This window comes from Atractosteus spatula, chromosome 21 (assembly GCF_055471065.1).
Source record: "Atractosteus spatula isolate fAtrSpa1 chromosome 21, fAtrSpa1.hap1, whole genome shotgun sequence".
Taxonomy (NCBI): domain Eukaryota; kingdom Metazoa; phylum Chordata; class Actinopteri; order Semionotiformes; family Lepisosteidae; genus Atractosteus; species Atractosteus spatula.
In genome coordinates this window covers 3,035,020-3,051,976 of record NC_142726.1, presented here as the reverse complement: position 1 = coordinate 3,051,976, position 16,957 = coordinate 3,035,020, and the positions used below count along the sequence as shown (strand labels likewise).

Genomic DNA, 16,957 nt, shown 5'->3' with positions numbered 1-16,957 from the left:
TCAAGTGGCCAACAAGTAAAACATTTATTTTGGTAAGTCGTGACTCATGATTAGGCAAAGAGTGGGGTGGTGTGGTCTAATATCTGCACAAATCACAGGTTTTCAAAAGCATCTCCCTTATTAGACAAGACTCACAACTGACAATTCAGGACACAAGACAGGTGAATACAGACGTAAAGTGCTTTAGCTCCTCGGTTATGGCTAACAAGCGGTGACTACAACATCGACCGGACAGTCGCGCAGTCTCCTCCCATGAACCATGGGCCGGGAGGTCAGGCACTGTTCTTCTTGATGAAGCTGATCAGCCCGTTGGTCGAGCCATCATGCGAGGTCACCTCTCCAGCATCCTGCAGCTCGGGCTCGATTTTCTTGGCCAGCTGTTTCCCCAGCTCGACTCTGTTGGAAGATTCCAGAAAAAAAAAGGCTTTTTCTAAAGAGACCCTGCTGGTTAGAACCGTTGTGTCCAATCCTGTCATAATGATGGTTAGTTAAGAACTGCTCAATTAAAGCAATTAAAAGATTTAAATAAAACCAGCGCTGTAGCAATCTATGAGCTGGGCTGGAGACTCCTGCTGCAAGAAACAGCAGGACCACCGGGCCTGCTGTCCTTCCAATTCAAGGAAATTGCACAACGACCTAGTTCTACCAGTGAAAATGATCAAGATCAGTATGGAAGTGGTAGTGTATAATGATTTCAGACATCTTTAAAGTCCTGAAGTTGAAGTTAAATTTGTAAGTTAATGTATATATAAAATTTCAAATTTATTCAATGGCAACCAAAACAAGTTTGGCCTGTGTTATTTTTGATCCCGTAACAGGTCAATAATTCAAATCTTAAGTGTTTAATGGACAGTTAAAGCACAGAAAGGTTTTGGTAAACATTTCAACAGCAATAATACGTGTTCTTTACATAAAAAAGACCCCTAAAACTGCTATCATTAAATACGTAACAGTCAGTCAGTATCCATACCACCATTAAAGTCTGAGACCTTACTCAAGGGTCTTCAGATCTGGTCTTGAAAATTTCATCAGCTGTCTCAGCTCTGCTTCAGGCAAGCTCCTCTGCAGAAGCTGCCATAAGGCAATGGGAAGTTTTATATTCAAAATGTATGAAGTCGCTGAAAACAAATTGCAAACATACTGAAGCGTAAAAATCTACAATATTCAATGCGTTACTTCCAACACTCATGCCTACATGATCAATGCAATACCTATTCTTAAATAAGAACAAGCTTCTGCATGAAAGGGTTACTCACCCCCACTGATCGTAGCTGTTGATCTCCCATATGACACCCTGCATGAAGATCTTGTGTTCATACATAGCTGCAAGAAACAGAGGTCAGTCTCAGGAGCAAGGGGACAGACAAGCAAGTCCTTCAAGGAGATGAGGGAGGGGCTACTGACTTGCAATAAATGTTTTTTTAAATGTTGGTCATTTTTTTGATCCTGTGTAAAACTAGAGCATCCAAATAAACTCCAGCTGATTTTCCAGATGACAGAAAGGCCCCAATTCTTTCATTTGTTTGGGTCTTGCCAGACTGGTTGAATTATAACCACAGAAAAAAAAAGGCAAGCAAAATGAGTGGAATTACAAAAACCAATCACAGGCAGTCAAGTTAAGATTGCCGAGAGTGCAGACATTATGCAAATGTGTGCCGAGCAGCTACAATCTTTTGGGAGAACCTGGCGTTTCGGGGTAAATCAGCTACTAAAAAACACCATGCAGCAGTGACAAAGTGAACTCCTTTATTTCAAATTGTCTTTTGGCCCATGTTCTGCTACACTTACCAATCAGTGCTCCAAGCATGAACGGCGTCAGCTTCTTAAAAACAATGGAGTTGGTTGGTTTGTTTCCTTCGAAGACCTGTGAATAAAAAACAAATACTGAGTTATGTGGCCTATGGGTTACTAGCGATACAGATTTTAATGATATTTGATTGAGGTTCCTGAGTACTGTAACCTTACGACCCTGGTATTGATTTTCCACTCTGCTGTCTTTCACATTAAGTCACTGATAATCAACAATAATCAACTAAGCCTTTTGTCGAGACAAGCTCCACAGGACAAGGATAAGCCCTCCAAGCAATTCCATAAGATATAGGGTCCCTTTCTTGAATGTTCCGAGCTTTGTAATTATCCCTGATTTTATACAGCCAATTATTTAGCAATTACTTCCGTCACAGATTTTGAATTATCCATCTGCTGTCTAACTGCTTTATCCAATTCATGTTTGCAGGGGAGCCAGAGTCTATCCTAGCAAGCAATATGCGCAAGGCAGGGTACACCCTGGACAGGACACCAGTCCACCGCAGGCCACACAGTCACACACCAGGGCCAGTTTTCCCAGAAGACAATTTTAACTACTAGCATGCAATGGGGGGACAAAACCAGATCATCTGGAGGAAGCCCATGTGAATGCAAGGAAAAACATGCCACACAGACTGCAGGTTCAGAATTGAACCTGGAGCCCAAGTGCTGTGAGGCAGCAATGCTAACCACTGTGTCACTAAGCTGTATTTGAATTTACAAAGGAACAAGTAATAGGTTTATTCCATGCTGAAAAAAAGAAGAAAGAGAACACAACGTTTCGGCCGTGGAGCCTTCTTCAGGTGTCACACCTGAAGAAGGCTCCACGGCCGAAACGTTGTGTTCTCTTTCTTCTTTTTTTCAGCATGGAATAAACCTATTACTTGTTCCTTTGCAGCCTACGCATGCTGACGCAGCTACCCACCTGTATTTGAATTTATCTTGCTCTATAAATTTTCAATACTCCTGTATCAGTCAAAAGCAAACTTAGAAAATCGTGCAGGACAACATTCTGCAAGACACTTATTTTGTAAAACAGATGAACACGAGCAAGCACAGCCATTTTAGGTGTGCACAAACTTTTAGGTCTTCAAAGGAATGAATTTCTCCAGTAGTGGTTTCATAAGCGTTAAACATCCATATGCATTACCACTAATGACCAAAAGAGGGAAGCAAACAAGTCATGCAAGTCCTGGCTAAAGAAAAGGAAATGTCACATCAATCGACTGATATCAACTTCACTCTTTCTGTGAATAACAAGCTCTCGCAACAACTCGCATCTTGTGCTTTTCCTAATTAAGGACATAAGCAGAAAATTATATATTTTTTGCATATCACAGTACATCTGAAATTAAAAAATTCTGCCTTCATCTTTGTGAATTCATCACAGGAAAGAAATTAACTATGGTCTTATACCCGAGAGGGACCAAAAAAAAAGTCACCATACGATGTACGTGCTCTACAGACACTGGAAGTACATGGCACAGTGGGAAGAAAAACTTAAAACGGTGCAGTTTCTGTGCCTGGACTCGCCTTGTGAGGCAGCAGTTTCTCCAGGGGCTCTCCGCTCATCCCTGCCCCCTCCAGCTCCTTGCGAGCTTCTTCAGTGGTCTTCCCCTTCATCAGGGCTTCAGTCTGGGCCAGGAAGTTAGCCAGCAGGATCTGGGACACACCGCAGACAGCAAGGCCGAAGATTAAACAATTGTTCCAGACTTTAGGAATACCGTGAAGGAAATGGGATATTCTCTCACTGTCCTCTCATTAACCCCCACCTTCACCCCTTAAACCGGCTGTGAAGAGGCGTGCGGCTGTACCTTGTGGTGGAGGTTGTTCCTGATGGGGTGCTGAGACTGGACAGGGATGAGGAAGTCACAGGGAATCATGCGCGTTCCTTTTGGGAAGGGAGAAAAGCGCACATTACACCACAGAGCCAAGCAGACTCTCTTTAGGTCTTCTGCACACGTCATTGCATCAGGGAAGCACCTGGTAATGCGTGTTCCTTTTCCCATTCCTGAACCTCCAGGCTCCCTTCTCCTAAGCAAGGATTTTCTAGAGCTTATGAATGCTCTCCCCCCCCGCCCCCAAAACACAAAGTTAACAGCTCAGGCAGGAGAGCTTAAATTCTGAATTCAAATCTAAGTGAAACAGCAAAGATTTTAAACATCCAAAATGAACAGAAGAATATCTACCGTCAGACTTAAATAGGGTTGTGCATGATGAACTTTGCAAAACTGAAACTGAAGGCCTTTACAAATCAAAGAGCCTGTTCTACATGCAGGACCGTTCTGTTTTTAGCATACAATAGTCACTTTGAAGGTTAAGCAGAATGAGGCAAGGCTTCCGCTCTTATAAGCGGGGAGTGAGACACTCGAATGTTAATGCTTCTGAAACTGCTTTGCCATCTGGAAGACGGCTGGAAAGTCTTGAGTCTGGGCTGTACCTTGATGGATGAGCTGGTAGAAGGCATGCTGCCCATTGGTCCCAGGCTCTCCCCACACAATGGGCCCAGTGTGGTAGTTCACACGGCTGCCTTTACTGGTGATGTACTTCCCATTGGACTCCATGTCTCCCTGCGGGCAACAGAGCTCTCAGTACCAGACACGTTTCACACCAGCCCGATTCTCTTCTCGCACGCAGCGAACCACAGAGGGGACAAGCAAATCCTCACACTAGGGCAATGCAGCTTGTGCTGTAACCTCTAAATCTCTCAAAGGCTCCTGTAAAGTGCCACTGTTTCTGTTTTATGGGTAGACTTTAAATCGACAACTTCACAATTTCACAAGGCCTGGAACAATACAAGTAGGATCAATTAAACAGTTCATCTGGAACACAAATCCTCCACTGAAACGTTACTTGCTCAGTTAATCGAACAGGCAGTCCCGACCTTAACATAACCAGATTTAGGGTGACCTACAGGAATAACTGGACTGTGGTCTCCAGGATCGGGGCGAGCCGCCTGCTCACGGCTGACCCGCTAACTGACCTGTTGGAAGTAGGCAGCGAAGCGGTGCATGTACTGGTCATAGGGCAGGAGGGCGTGGGTCTCCGCCTGGAAGAAGTTGATGTACCAGACCCCCAGCAGGGCCAGCAGCACGGGCACGTTCTTCTCCAGGGGGGCGGTGCGGAAGTGATTGTCCTGGCAGGAAGAGAGGGAGACAGAAATTGGGCAACTGCCCCAGGAGATGGAGAAACTCTCACTCCCTATCGAGGACACCCCCTGCTGACAGACTCCGTGGTCCGGCACTGGTGTTTTCACTTCCCCACAGAAAGAGCGCATCTAGATCTTGGGGAGTACTTACCATCCAGTGAGCTCCGCTTAACAGCTGTTCAAAGTTCTCAAAACCTGAAAGGAAACAAACAAAATGTTTAATAGGAATAAAAACAAGGCACCTAGTCAGTTCCCTCTTGAATCAAAATTCATTTTATGAACATATTATAAAGCATGGGAGCCCTTAAAAATATGCTTGTTTACATCCTTGTAGCACAAAACAGGTGCCACTGACACAGTGGTAGGCGAGAGCTTGTCATGGAGGATATGTTCAAGATCAGAACCGATGCCTTTCACTGAAAGGCTGCGTGCTGCTAAATTCACAAGGAAGGTGCTCATGGTTGAAAGAGGTCTAAATCCATCTTGACCAGGCAGCTTAGAATAACTGTGTTCATTATGATAGTTGACTTCTGCAGTAGACGGCACCCATTAACACACGGGGTCATTATACGTGACCTTATAATGATTATATATTATAATCAAGCAGTGCATAAGAGTTTGCTCTTTTAATTTAATGTCAAACGATGTACATCTTACACCCGAGACCTATGCTACCGACGTGTTAACGTTTAAAAAAAAAGGCCCATTGAAGAAAAAGCAAACACAGTGAACCAACTGATAAGCTGTAATCCGCACACATGATGTATCCTCTGCAATGGCAGATGACTAAGGGATCAATCAGACCAACGTTCCCCAGACTGGTCCTGGGAGACCCTCATGTCCCCTGGGTTAGTTTCAACCCACTTCTTGATGGAAGACTTCACAGCCTAACTGATTTCTGTTTTCATCTGGAGGCCCCCTTTTTAACTTCCTTTATGAAAAAGGGGAACAGGATTTTAAATCAATATCACCACTATACCAGTTTTAGAGCTTCATAACTTCCCTTATTGAGATGTTTGTTGAAGTGTAACCCATCACACCTCTGGAGGAAAAAAAAAAAACACGGTGGGAGTGTTTGATAGCTTCACACCTGTCTGTTCATTATTATTAATCCACTGTTAAAAGATGAATAAGGGAGGAGTAAAAGTCACACACGTGTTAAGGTCAGTTACACATGCTGCAGCTGTTGGAGCAATGCATTTGAAGTAGAGCCCAAAAACTGAGTGCAGAAGTCTGAACACGCAAGTGGGACAATTAAAGGCAGTTCAATTAGCAACTCGGTATGAAATCTCCTGAAAAAGGTTAGATTTAAAAAAGCCAAATCAAATCTAACCTGCATGTCCTATGTACAGTGGGTGGGTTAAAAACCAAAGCACAGGCCAAAAACACAAATGAATATGGGGGGGGAACATGCGAATTCCACACACACAGGTGCCCCAACCTGACCCTGGAGCTGCAAGACCCTATCTACCAGGCAATACTTAAGAACGCCACAGTCTGGGGCCAAAGGCACAGTAGCATCAACGTATTAAAACCCATTGTAGCTGCAGACAAGTCTAGTAAAAGACGTACCGATGTGCAGAGCAATTGACAACCCAATAGCTGACCACAGGGAGTAACGCCCGCCAACCCACTGGAAAAAAGGAAACCAGAAAGAGGGTCAGTTGTTTCTCTCTCTCTCTCTCTCTCTCTCTCTCCCCCCCGTTCCTTCCAGCGGAGGAATTCTGGCAGCAGGCCCTTCTCCTCTCACTGGTCCTCAGATGGGCCCCAGGACGTCCTGGCACTCCTCTGACAAGGCTCTTAACTGCAGGCGGCTGTGAGGGATGCCAGAGATCGGCTTGCCCTTCAGAGCCGAGAAAGACGAAGGTCATCACTGACCGAAATGCCGTAACACTAAAAATAGGCCATATCGCATCTGCTCTTACTGAGCATTTAAACCCATCAAGGCAAATATTTGAAACACTGCATCTTCCTAGCATTCTTATTGAACTTTAACATTATTAGGATATTCTCATTCAAAGCATCATGGGGTCAAGAGTGACGGATCTGAAAAGCACTCGTAATAAGGGTGCTCATCATCTTTGATGTTGACCATCATCTCGATGCTCTTTATTTTAACTCCCCTTAAAAAAAAACTAAACAATTTGTAAGTTACACTAACTCAAACTTAAAAGACATTTACCTTTCAAATATGGATAATGCGACTGAAAATAACTGTATGACCTTTGCTGTGGCCCTGCTTTTCCAGTGACCTCAGGAAGAGAGAGAAGGTCAGAGCCCATAATAACACCAGAGAGTGAAGCAGCAGCACAGAGAGGCGGCTCCGGTTTCCCAGCAGCTGTCTGTCTGTGTGCTCAGACGCTACTTCACAGGGCATAGGACAGAGCTATTTATACCCCAAGCCCTCAGGCCCAGGCCAGCATGAAGCAGGAGAGAGCATCCCATACTTACATCCCAGAACTCAAACATGTTGTTCGTATCGATCCCGAAATCCTTCACTTTGGGCTGAAAGACACAAGGTACAAGGGAGAGTCAAGGGAAAGGCAGGGCACCTGTACAAATTGGCCAAAAACAAAAGCCTTCCATTTTAAGGCCTTGGCATATGAACATGTGCTTTTATGCCATGTGTTAATGTGGTGTATATCTGGTTCCAGAAATATGAAGAGCAAGGATTTGAGAGGTGCTTGTGAATATTGCCCACCACCAGTCATGAGCTGAAGATTTATTACTTTTGGTTAGGACTGAATGGGGGCCCTACAAGCAAGATTATAATGAATAAATCCATGCATGCAGGTAGACCTGCTCTCTTCAGTATCTGAGGCATTTACCTACCTCTCTATTCTGAGAAACACTCTAGGTTGCCAGATGCAGCACATTCAATAGCAGATAAATAGATGGGGTACACAGCAGACTAACTTCTGCTAAATTAATGTCAAACAAGTTAAGATGATCCAATAGGATACATCAGCTGTAACCCTCAGAGATCTTTCGCCATACAGATTGCTTTAAACAGTTGTAAGAATTCCAACACCAAATGCAAAAAACACAAAGTATATAATTTATCAGGATTAAACGAGATCAATGCCATTTATTTTTCCAGATTGTTTAATCCTATTAATTTAAAGGACTTTACTTTTAAGAGGGACACTTATTAAAAAAACCTTTACTAAGCTTTTTGTTTTGAGAAAGTATGATCCACTTCTGTTGTGTTCAGAGTAAAAACTTACAGCATTGGTGGAGAGAGCCACAAAGTGCTTGGCCACAGCAGATTTCTGAAAACCAAAAAAAAATTTCATTAACTATAAACCATGCTAATACAACAATCTATCCAACTTGCAGAGATGACAATTTCAGCAGAACTGGTCGCACAATTATAACAAAGTCAAAAGGTTCAATATCATAACCTTCAGCTGAACCTTCATGGACTTGACAGCTTGTGCTCCCTTCAGTTGTCAGTGGCACCTCAACTACTACTTAAGGCAAAGGGATGAACTAGTCTCAAACACCAAGGTCTCATCATGGCCTCTCCCAGTGATCGGTACTTTAAGGATGGACCCAGCCTAGATTCTCGATTCAAACACTTAAACGCCCCCCCTCCTCCCCAGCACCCCTGAACCGAGCCAGCACTTACATCTCCCGCCTTCTGCAGGAGCCACTCCTTAGCGGACTCCGCGTTGGTGATGGTCTCTTGGGTGGTGAAGGTCTGAAAAAACGAGGGCAAGGGCAGGTGAGTCATGGAAACCCAGGATCACATCCTCTGCCTTCAGTTTTTGTTTCCCAGACTTACCCTCCGATCACGCAACTGCCAGAACCACCAAAACACAGCCGCTGCACAAGACATTTCTCCCCTGCAATTGCTTAATTAGAAAAATGTACCCCTTTCTTCCACCCGTCTTGCTCCAGTTTTATTCGGGAGTTAACGACTCCTTTGAGACCGAAAGAATATTTCTCCATTTGTACTCCACCCCTTTTCCATTAGTGTCCTCTGATCCACTTCATTCTTGTTTAGCTTTAGCGTGTTCAGCATTACATCAGCAATTTTAACAACTGCAAGAAGAGTGAAGCCAATGTAATGTTGCATGTTCTTTGTGCAACTTAATGATGTTCTTGAACACGTACAAGGAAATAGATTTGCACTTTTTTGTTAAAAAAGCCTTATGATAAGACATGCATTGCATGTCTATGTGGAATGGAATGTATGACAACTTTCATTCTTTTTTATTTTTAAACGGTATATTATACAGATGTTTTCTTAACTGGAATATATCAAACAAAACTGGACAGAAATTAAACTCAACAAAAGAACACCATGGATGGTTAATTACTGGCCTCCTTTAAGTACACAGACTGTCCTTCTTAAAGCTCTCTGTTTTTATCTCATTAATATTATATTTCTTTCCTGTTTTTGCCTGATCCATAAAAATAAAATCAGCCACTAAATGGATGAAGCACACTAAGATGGCTTTAACTGCACCACAAAGTCAATTCCTACAGTCTGCAGGAAAAGACAATTAAGACACCCGAGAGCAGAACTCATGTCTAAGAAACATGGGAAGAAAAAGCCTTTTGCGTGGCTGTGTGTTTAGTAACTACCCAGCCTGGGATCAATAATGTTTCCTGCACTGCATCACTGGAATGAAGAGACGACTGGAGTGGCTCGGGTGGAGTGGGGGGTTACCTTGGATGCGATAATGAAGAGGGTGGTCTCAGGGTTGAGTTCGGCCAGGGTCTTCGCCATGTGAGTGCCGTCGATGTTGGAGACGAACCAGGCCCGCGGACCCCCCTTGGAATAAGGCTTCAGAGCTTCTGTCACCATCAGTGGGCCCTGCAACAGGCAGCACAGCCTCAGGACAGCCAGCCGACAACACCAGCCGGGACTGCCTTGTGTTGAAAGCAGGCTATTAAACTAAAGTCGTGCAAAGGCTTGTCGATTTTCCGTTTCCACAATAAATGGGTGGTTTTTTTTTTAAAGAAATCAATGATAATAAACAAGCAACAACAATGACAAATTGTAGCAAAGAGCAAGTGAAATATTGTTCAATTAAGTTATAGATCTCAGGTGAAACTGCAGATTTAAGGGCAAGAGTTATGCACTGCTGCTTTTACAACGGAATTCACAATAAAGGGTCAATTTTCTTGAAAAAAATGCCTTTGCTGGAAACTGCTATGCGCAAAAAAAAATCCACCCTGTTTTATATCCAATATTAAGGAATTTATTGATTCCTTGTACCATGAGAATAAGAAAACTCAGGATCCAAGGTACCAAACCCTCTTGCCTCAGAGTCAAGGACAGAGTCATGTTAGCTTCATGTCATCTGGGACGCCTGAAAAACCTGAGGCACTCAACTCAAAGGGCTGTGGGAGTGTGGCCAGGAAACTCGTCCCATGTTCTTGATGCCAGCACCCTGGCTTCCTTCAGGAAAAAAGCTGGATGGGACCTTTGATCCATCGGCTACTTGGCTGAGCACCAATGAGGAAAGTGGCCGAATGGCCCCCTCTTGTCTGGAGCTGTTTGCATGTTAAAGCCCTTACCAGGTCAGATCCACCAATGCCGATGTTGACAATATCGGTGATGGCTTTTCCAGTGTAGCCCTTCCATTCTCCACTGCGCACTTTCTGCGTGGAAACAGACACATCCAGACAGCAGCTTAACTCCAGCTCAAGTTACATCCCACTAGGTCTTCTCATCAGTACTTCAGATATGACTGGGACTGATTTCATGACCCTGCAACCAAGCTGTGCTGGTACAGCCCTCATATCATTCATTTCCAGCACTCTTAAAAAGTATACCTCCTGAAAAATAACTGCTCACGCTAGTTGTTTAATTGCCAATATACAAATTATACAAAAAGGCCTTAATCTTTTGACTCATTTAGGAAATAAAATCTTGCGGTTGTCTTAATGCATTTTCCTTGATAGTATATTGCACAAGATTATTTTTTTTAAAAAGAGTTTTACGACAGTTTCAAAGTCACCATATCCAAAAAAACCTCTGAAGGTCAGTTTCAGTATAAAAAAAACATTTGTACAAATAGGTAGCAAGTATTAGTATTCAGGTAACTAAGTAAACGCATGCAATCGTATGCTTTTCCACTTTGTTTTGATCTAAATGAATAAGTAATGTAACTGGTCCTTATGACAACACACCTGACAGAAAGCCTTCATCTTCTCCAGGACACCGTTGACTTCAGGCATGACATCCTTGCCGCCCACATGGATAGGGCTGTTGGACCGGTTCCGCAGGGCAATGTGGAGAACAGCTCGGTTCTGCACAGGAGAGAGAGAGGGCAGCGGGGAAGTCAGGGGACCGGGGTGGAGGTAGGAGAATGAAGGGTACCGCAGAAACCATTCTCAAGGCTCATTCTGTGTGCAGTTCTATTAGCATCTCGGGACGCCATACAATAAAGCTGCTTTTTGAGGAGTAAGATGTTATTTAGCCAGGTTGATCCAAGAATGATTTACAACATGCAAATAAACTGCATGGCCCAAGACACCCAGACTCCAAGACGCAGGACAGCATAGACACACAGGCCAACTCCACCCATTCACAAAATCTCACTCTTGATTGCCACACCTTTTAAACTTTCCAATTGCAGTTAAACTATAAATGACTTTATTCACCTTTCCTGTCATCATTAAACTTAGCAATGAAGACTTTCATTTCATCACTATTTTTTTTTTACTGAATTTAAGTCTTAGTTCTCCAATTATGAAATGTCAACACTTTGCTTAATTAATTGGATCATTTGATTCATTAATAGTTTAATAACATTTAATCTATTTGAACATTTTCACACAAACACCAGTGATATACATTTTCATTTCTGGATTTACTTTAGATACGATACATCTTTATATACAAGCCAAAGCTGCTAGGATACTGACTTCCAAAACACACAAAGTCTACGTATATCAGGTGCCAAGGCATACAGTATATCTGAAATATATTAAAACAAAGCAGCTGTAAAATGCTGAACTTCAACAAGTTATCAGGCTGCGGTGTCTTGCGTAACCAGATTGCCCAATGTGAAGGTTGCAAGAGAGGGTGTCAACTGTTTCCTTAATGACACTGCACTATTCCAGACAATCAACTGCAGGGCACTCAATCAGTCCCGCCATCTTCTTCTGCTTTGAAACCTTTGAACAGTTCAGATTAGACAGTTAAACTGGGCTCTACTCCTCTGAATGAAATGCAATCAGTGAGTCATTAGTATGGCTTCAAAGTAAATTCAAGTCTGCTTGGCGCAATGCTAGGTTTATAACCATTATCAAGGACTCTAGATCAGTGATGCTCAACACTAGTCCTGGGGCACCAATGTCCCTTCCATCAAGTTTTAAAAAAATGTAGAATTGTTTCAATTCTTACTTAAGGTGCGTTATTGCAGCTCTCAAGATTTTTTAATTGTTCAACTCCATGACCAATAATGGTTAAAAGACTGCATGCAGTTGTGTGTGCTGAAGCTGCTGGAAATGGGGACTGAAAGCAGAAAACTAAAATACACAAGCTGAAGTATCCGTCAGCACCAGCGATTTAAGACCCAGCTGAAATGGAAACCAGCAGAGACAGCAGATCCTCAGGACAGGAGCTGAGAAACACTGCTCTAGATTCGTCTCACCCCAAAGGCAACAGCAAGGAGGTCATTTATAGATATACGTGTATCCTGCAACAACTTCAGGACCTAAAAGACTGATGTACCTCAGTGAAGTTGATCTTCTCTCCAGTGAACATTTTCTCCCTGGCTTCTTCCACTCCCCTTGACCTGGCCTGGGCAAAATCAGGAACACGAAGAAAGCAGTTGAAGCATCAGACACCTGAAGGTACTATTCACAGGAAATATAAAAGTAATTGAAGTAAAAAAGGGCCATTTTCAGGCTGCCTTGCTTTTTTTTTTCCTACTAACTGAAAACAAGGTTTTTAATCTACTAATGAGACAAACACGACTGCTTTCATAGCAGTGTCCAAACTTGTCCGTTTTCACTGATTTAAAAGTCCCATCGTCAGTACCAGTAGCACTAATCCAGCACACATAGACTTTGATAAGATAAGTCTTAGATCTGAGATCTGTGCCCGTCTATGTTTTGTGCCGAATTGTAAACTGAATTACAAAGATTATTAAAATAAGGCTACAAATGGCGTTAATTACTGTACTGAATCACACAATGGATTTCTGGCCTAATTACTCTCCTCATGTGAATGCCTGTTTTGTAAGCCCCATTAGTTATGGTGAGCATGGTGCCAAACTTTGAGGAAAAACTGTAGCCCCACAGTTGTTGTTTTTTGTTTCAGCTGATGCAGGGGAATAGACTGCTCCTGAGCCATGGCTGGCCTATACTGTCCCTCCCACATTTGCCCTTTTTAGAATTATGAATGTCAGAGAACATGCCATTTAACTCAAATGGGACACTTACATAAACCACTGAACAATACTTTGCATTTTGAGAGACCACAAGACCAACGGTGTATTTCTCAAAAGAAGCATTTTCCACACTGTTTTTGTGTAAATCAATGATTTTGCCTGCATCGTTAAGTACAAAGGTATTTCCAAGTAGCTGCACTGCTTTCCGATTTGAATGGAGCATATTGTTGTAGGGAGGTCGTTAACAAGCACAGGGATGTTGTAACTGAGGTCTATACAGAAGTCTCTGGTCTTCACTATCTCCTTGTAAGTGGTCACATTTGGGAAATAGTCTCCAATATCAGTACCAATAAATGAAAAAAATGACACTACAGAGATGTTGGGGCTCTTAACTATACTGTGACCAACATGAAGTTTTGTGTAAAAGAGATGGGCAGAAAAGCAGAACTTGGACTGTTCTGGTACCTCAGAGCTCAAATGAGGTCTCATTCGTTTTTGATAAGAGCACAAAGTGAGCCTAACTTCTGCACCAGCATCTTTATAAAACAAGCCGTTATGCAAGCATGTCTAGTTCCTCAGATTTATAGCCCCTGCCAGTCATTGTGAAATGCAGCAGCTCACAAAGGTTTCTAGTACACATGAATCTACAGACAAAACCTTCTGAGACAGTTAATCCATAGTGGATAGCCAACGCTGGCGTTTTACAAACCAGTTTAGTAAAAAGCTAAAATTAACACTATTGCTTGGACTGCTGCAGTGATTTTTTTTATTCAGGCTGACAGATTCTTGTACTTTCCATACAGTTCGGCATAATTATAAAGCTGAGCTAAAATGTGGCTAAAATAAAAAGACCACTTATCACCCAAAAGCTTTCCTGCTGCTGGCTTCACAACTCTTTAAAAACTGGGAAAGGATTGGAATTAATAATGAATTCAACAACCAATTCAGGGAACTCAGGATGGATTGGGCACAAGGAAAGTCATGGCCCTCCAGGACCTGCAGTGGTGGGTGTAGGTGTGGGTGTTGCCAATCAACAGGCCACGCTTACTGAAATAATCACAACTCAGCTCCAGCTCTCAGAGCCAAGCTGTGACACGGGCTGATGCAGACAACAGCACTACAGCCTCCTGAAAGCGCTGCCACAGCCGATACCCCCAGCTTCCTGCAAGGAACAGCTGGACCAGGTGCTCGGATTAATGAGCTGCCCACACCCACATGGGCTAGACGAGCCGAACCGCGTCCTCTCCTGAGGAAACGCACATCCCCAAACCTGACCTCTCATCCTGCAAGCGCTGTGGCCCTGGAGCTCACCTACTCTCGCTCAAAGCTGTGCGGCATCTACAGCATTTCATCAGACGGCAGTTTATCCGCGGTTGGGAAACGTTTAGAAGGAAGAAAACTGTTTATGAAATAATATTTGTGCGTGGTTGGGCTGTTCCTGACCTTTAGGGAGGAACAGAAGGACACAGCTAAATGCATGTTGCTCTGTATAATGCCCAGCTGCATCAGAAAAGCCAGACAGGAAATGCTGAGAAAAAAATCAATAACACAATCCTATTTAACTCAGATGGTTTTGTCGGTTATGATCAGATAAAACTCCCAGTTACTGAAAGTCTACAACCCTCAGGCACTGATTCTGTTAGACTTAAAGCCTCCTCTTTCCCCGTGTGCCACACCCTCTACATTCAAACGTGACGATAACGGGACATGGATTTCAATATCTTAAATCAACCTCTGGGATCGCTGCCACATAATAGCTAACCTCATCAGCCCATACAGAAGAAGCTGGATTTGAGAGACATCCAATCAGATCCCATTCTAGTGTCAGGGATGGGGTTTTACCCTAATGAATCATGTCAGCTAGCTCATCTAGTCTCCCAGAACAGCAGCCACTTGCCGCAAGATGCACTGGAGTGACTGCAATACAAGAGCAACAGGCTCCATCACTGCTGCACTGAATTTCCACCAGCAGCTCGAGAGGAAGAAACACACACACTCCCAAATTCAATCAGCATACTCAACTCCCTCCCGGCTGCTGTTTTTTTTTTTAAAGGAGGTGAAATTGTTGCTTTAAAACGTTACCAAATCGAACAGCATCTTCATGACTTCCTCGTTAATGAGGTTCTTTGAATAATCGACCAGGATGTCTCCATCGTCGGTGTTGAGGGTGGTACTGTCAAAGAGAAGGGAGTAAGAGGGAAACCGTGAAAAAGCCAAACGCAAAATAAAAACAAAGCACTCTTACGGGGTTAAGCTCGATGTTATACTGGGACGATGCCACTCAGGCGAAACGGTGCATTAGGTTTTTTGTCACAGCAATTCATTCACTCCCACCGTGGCGTTAAATCGGTAATGAGGTTAAGAAACAAGTGGCGTCGGAGGCGTACGGCAACAAGTACGCTAAGTTGTGACAGGGGCCACCTGCGCAGAGGAAAAGGACTCGGGCGTTAATTGAGGAGAGCCGGCGCCAGGCCAGCGGGAGTCGAGGGCAACCGGTGCCTTATTCTTACAGCCCCGGTCTGACGGTACGGTAATTTCCCCCCCCCATTTTCTTCCACACGACCTCGCAGGGCCCACGCCACGCCGCTGTAGCATCGTGTGCCCGACAGCACGTAGCCCCACCGTGACGACACAGCGGCGTGTGCCGCTTGTGCGCCGACAGCTTGCGGTCTCCGGGTTGGCAATGGCGGCGCTCCTCCCCAGCCTAGACAGCAGAGAGATGCCCTCGCCTTCCCTTTAGTTTTTTTTTTTTTTTTTAAAAGATGGGCCTCTCTGTTCAAAACAATCGGGCATCAGTAATGCCACGGGAGGCCCATTCCGGACGCTTGTCAGCGGACACCTGGCCGTACGAGCAGGCCAGAGCACCCTGGCGGATTCCCGTGAGAATAATAGGGAAACTGTCACTCTCAATCACGGAGATGTCCGGTGCGACGGTGTGACCTTTCCGTCTCCTTTCCCCAGTCTGCTACCGCAGGACTGAGACAAAACCAGTCGGAAAACCCTCACATCTTTCGGCGGAAGAGACCACTTTCCCTCCCTAGAATAGAAGCCTCCGAAATACCTATTTTTACAGAGTTGAGCGTAGGGTGTCAATATTATATAAGCGTCATTATAAAGCCATTGAAAGCACTTTTTCTTTAGCAGGTAAGCGTAAGTCGCGACCCCGCCTCCCTAGGAATATATACAGGTTTCTAAGTAAATCTGGCATAACTGAGCGGTCATTTACGTACATCCTCCCGGGTCGCAGTACTTACAGGTTCATATGACATAAAACGAAACGCAACCCAGTTCGTTTCAGCTGACACGTAACTCAGCGCAATTGTAACGCATGCAACTGCCGAGGGGGGGAATTAAACAGGAAAGCCAAAAGTGGCGATTCATTCAGGTGGGCATGTTGTCACCCGTGCCTCTCACCAGGACGCCCGACACCGCTGCCCGTACCTGAACTTGCCGAAGCGCCCCTGGTCGGCCTCAAACATCTGCCTCATGTTGAGGCCGCCGGCGTTGGCCCTGTACCACTGCTCCAGTTTCTGGAAGCTGGGGTCACTGGTGAGTCCCGGGGCCATGGCGGTGGGGTTCCTGCGCGCTGTCCTGAGAGCCTGTCCGTGCAAACCGAGCGGAGCCGCTGCGAGCGAGTGCGAGCCTG

At 44.2% G+C, this 16,957-nt stretch overlaps 1 protein-coding gene across 2 annotated transcripts; it reads right to left on the bottom strand.

Moving 5' to 3' along the window:
* gpib (glucose-6-phosphate isomerase b) lies at positions 1–16,957 on the bottom strand. 2 transcript variants are annotated; one of them, XR_016094607.1, is made up of 18 exons: positions 16,753–16,954; positions 15,394–15,484; positions 12,651–12,719; positions 11,102–11,221; positions 10,487–10,570; positions 9,633–9,779; positions 8,586–8,657; positions 8,182–8,226; positions 7,406–7,459; positions 6,527–6,587; positions 5,106–5,149; positions 4,790–4,942; positions 4,247–4,376; positions 3,621–3,697; positions 2,732–3,468; positions 1,789–2,511; positions 1,257–1,323; positions 1–396 (listed from the first exon to the last, which is right to left on the bottom strand). XR_016094607.1 is itself a non-coding variant. In XM_088938549.1 (18 exons), the coding sequence occupies exons 1-18, from the start codon at positions 16,875–16,877 to the stop codon at positions 273–275; spliced, it is 1,668 nt and encodes a 555-aa protein (XP_088794675.1). In that variant the 5' UTR covers positions 16,878–16,957; the 3' UTR covers positions 1–272. The 2 variants fall into 2 exon arrangements, 1 of the variants encoding a protein (XP_088794675.1); XM_088938549.1 differs by having other exon boundaries at positions 1,789–1,864; positions 3,340–3,468; positions 16,753–16,957.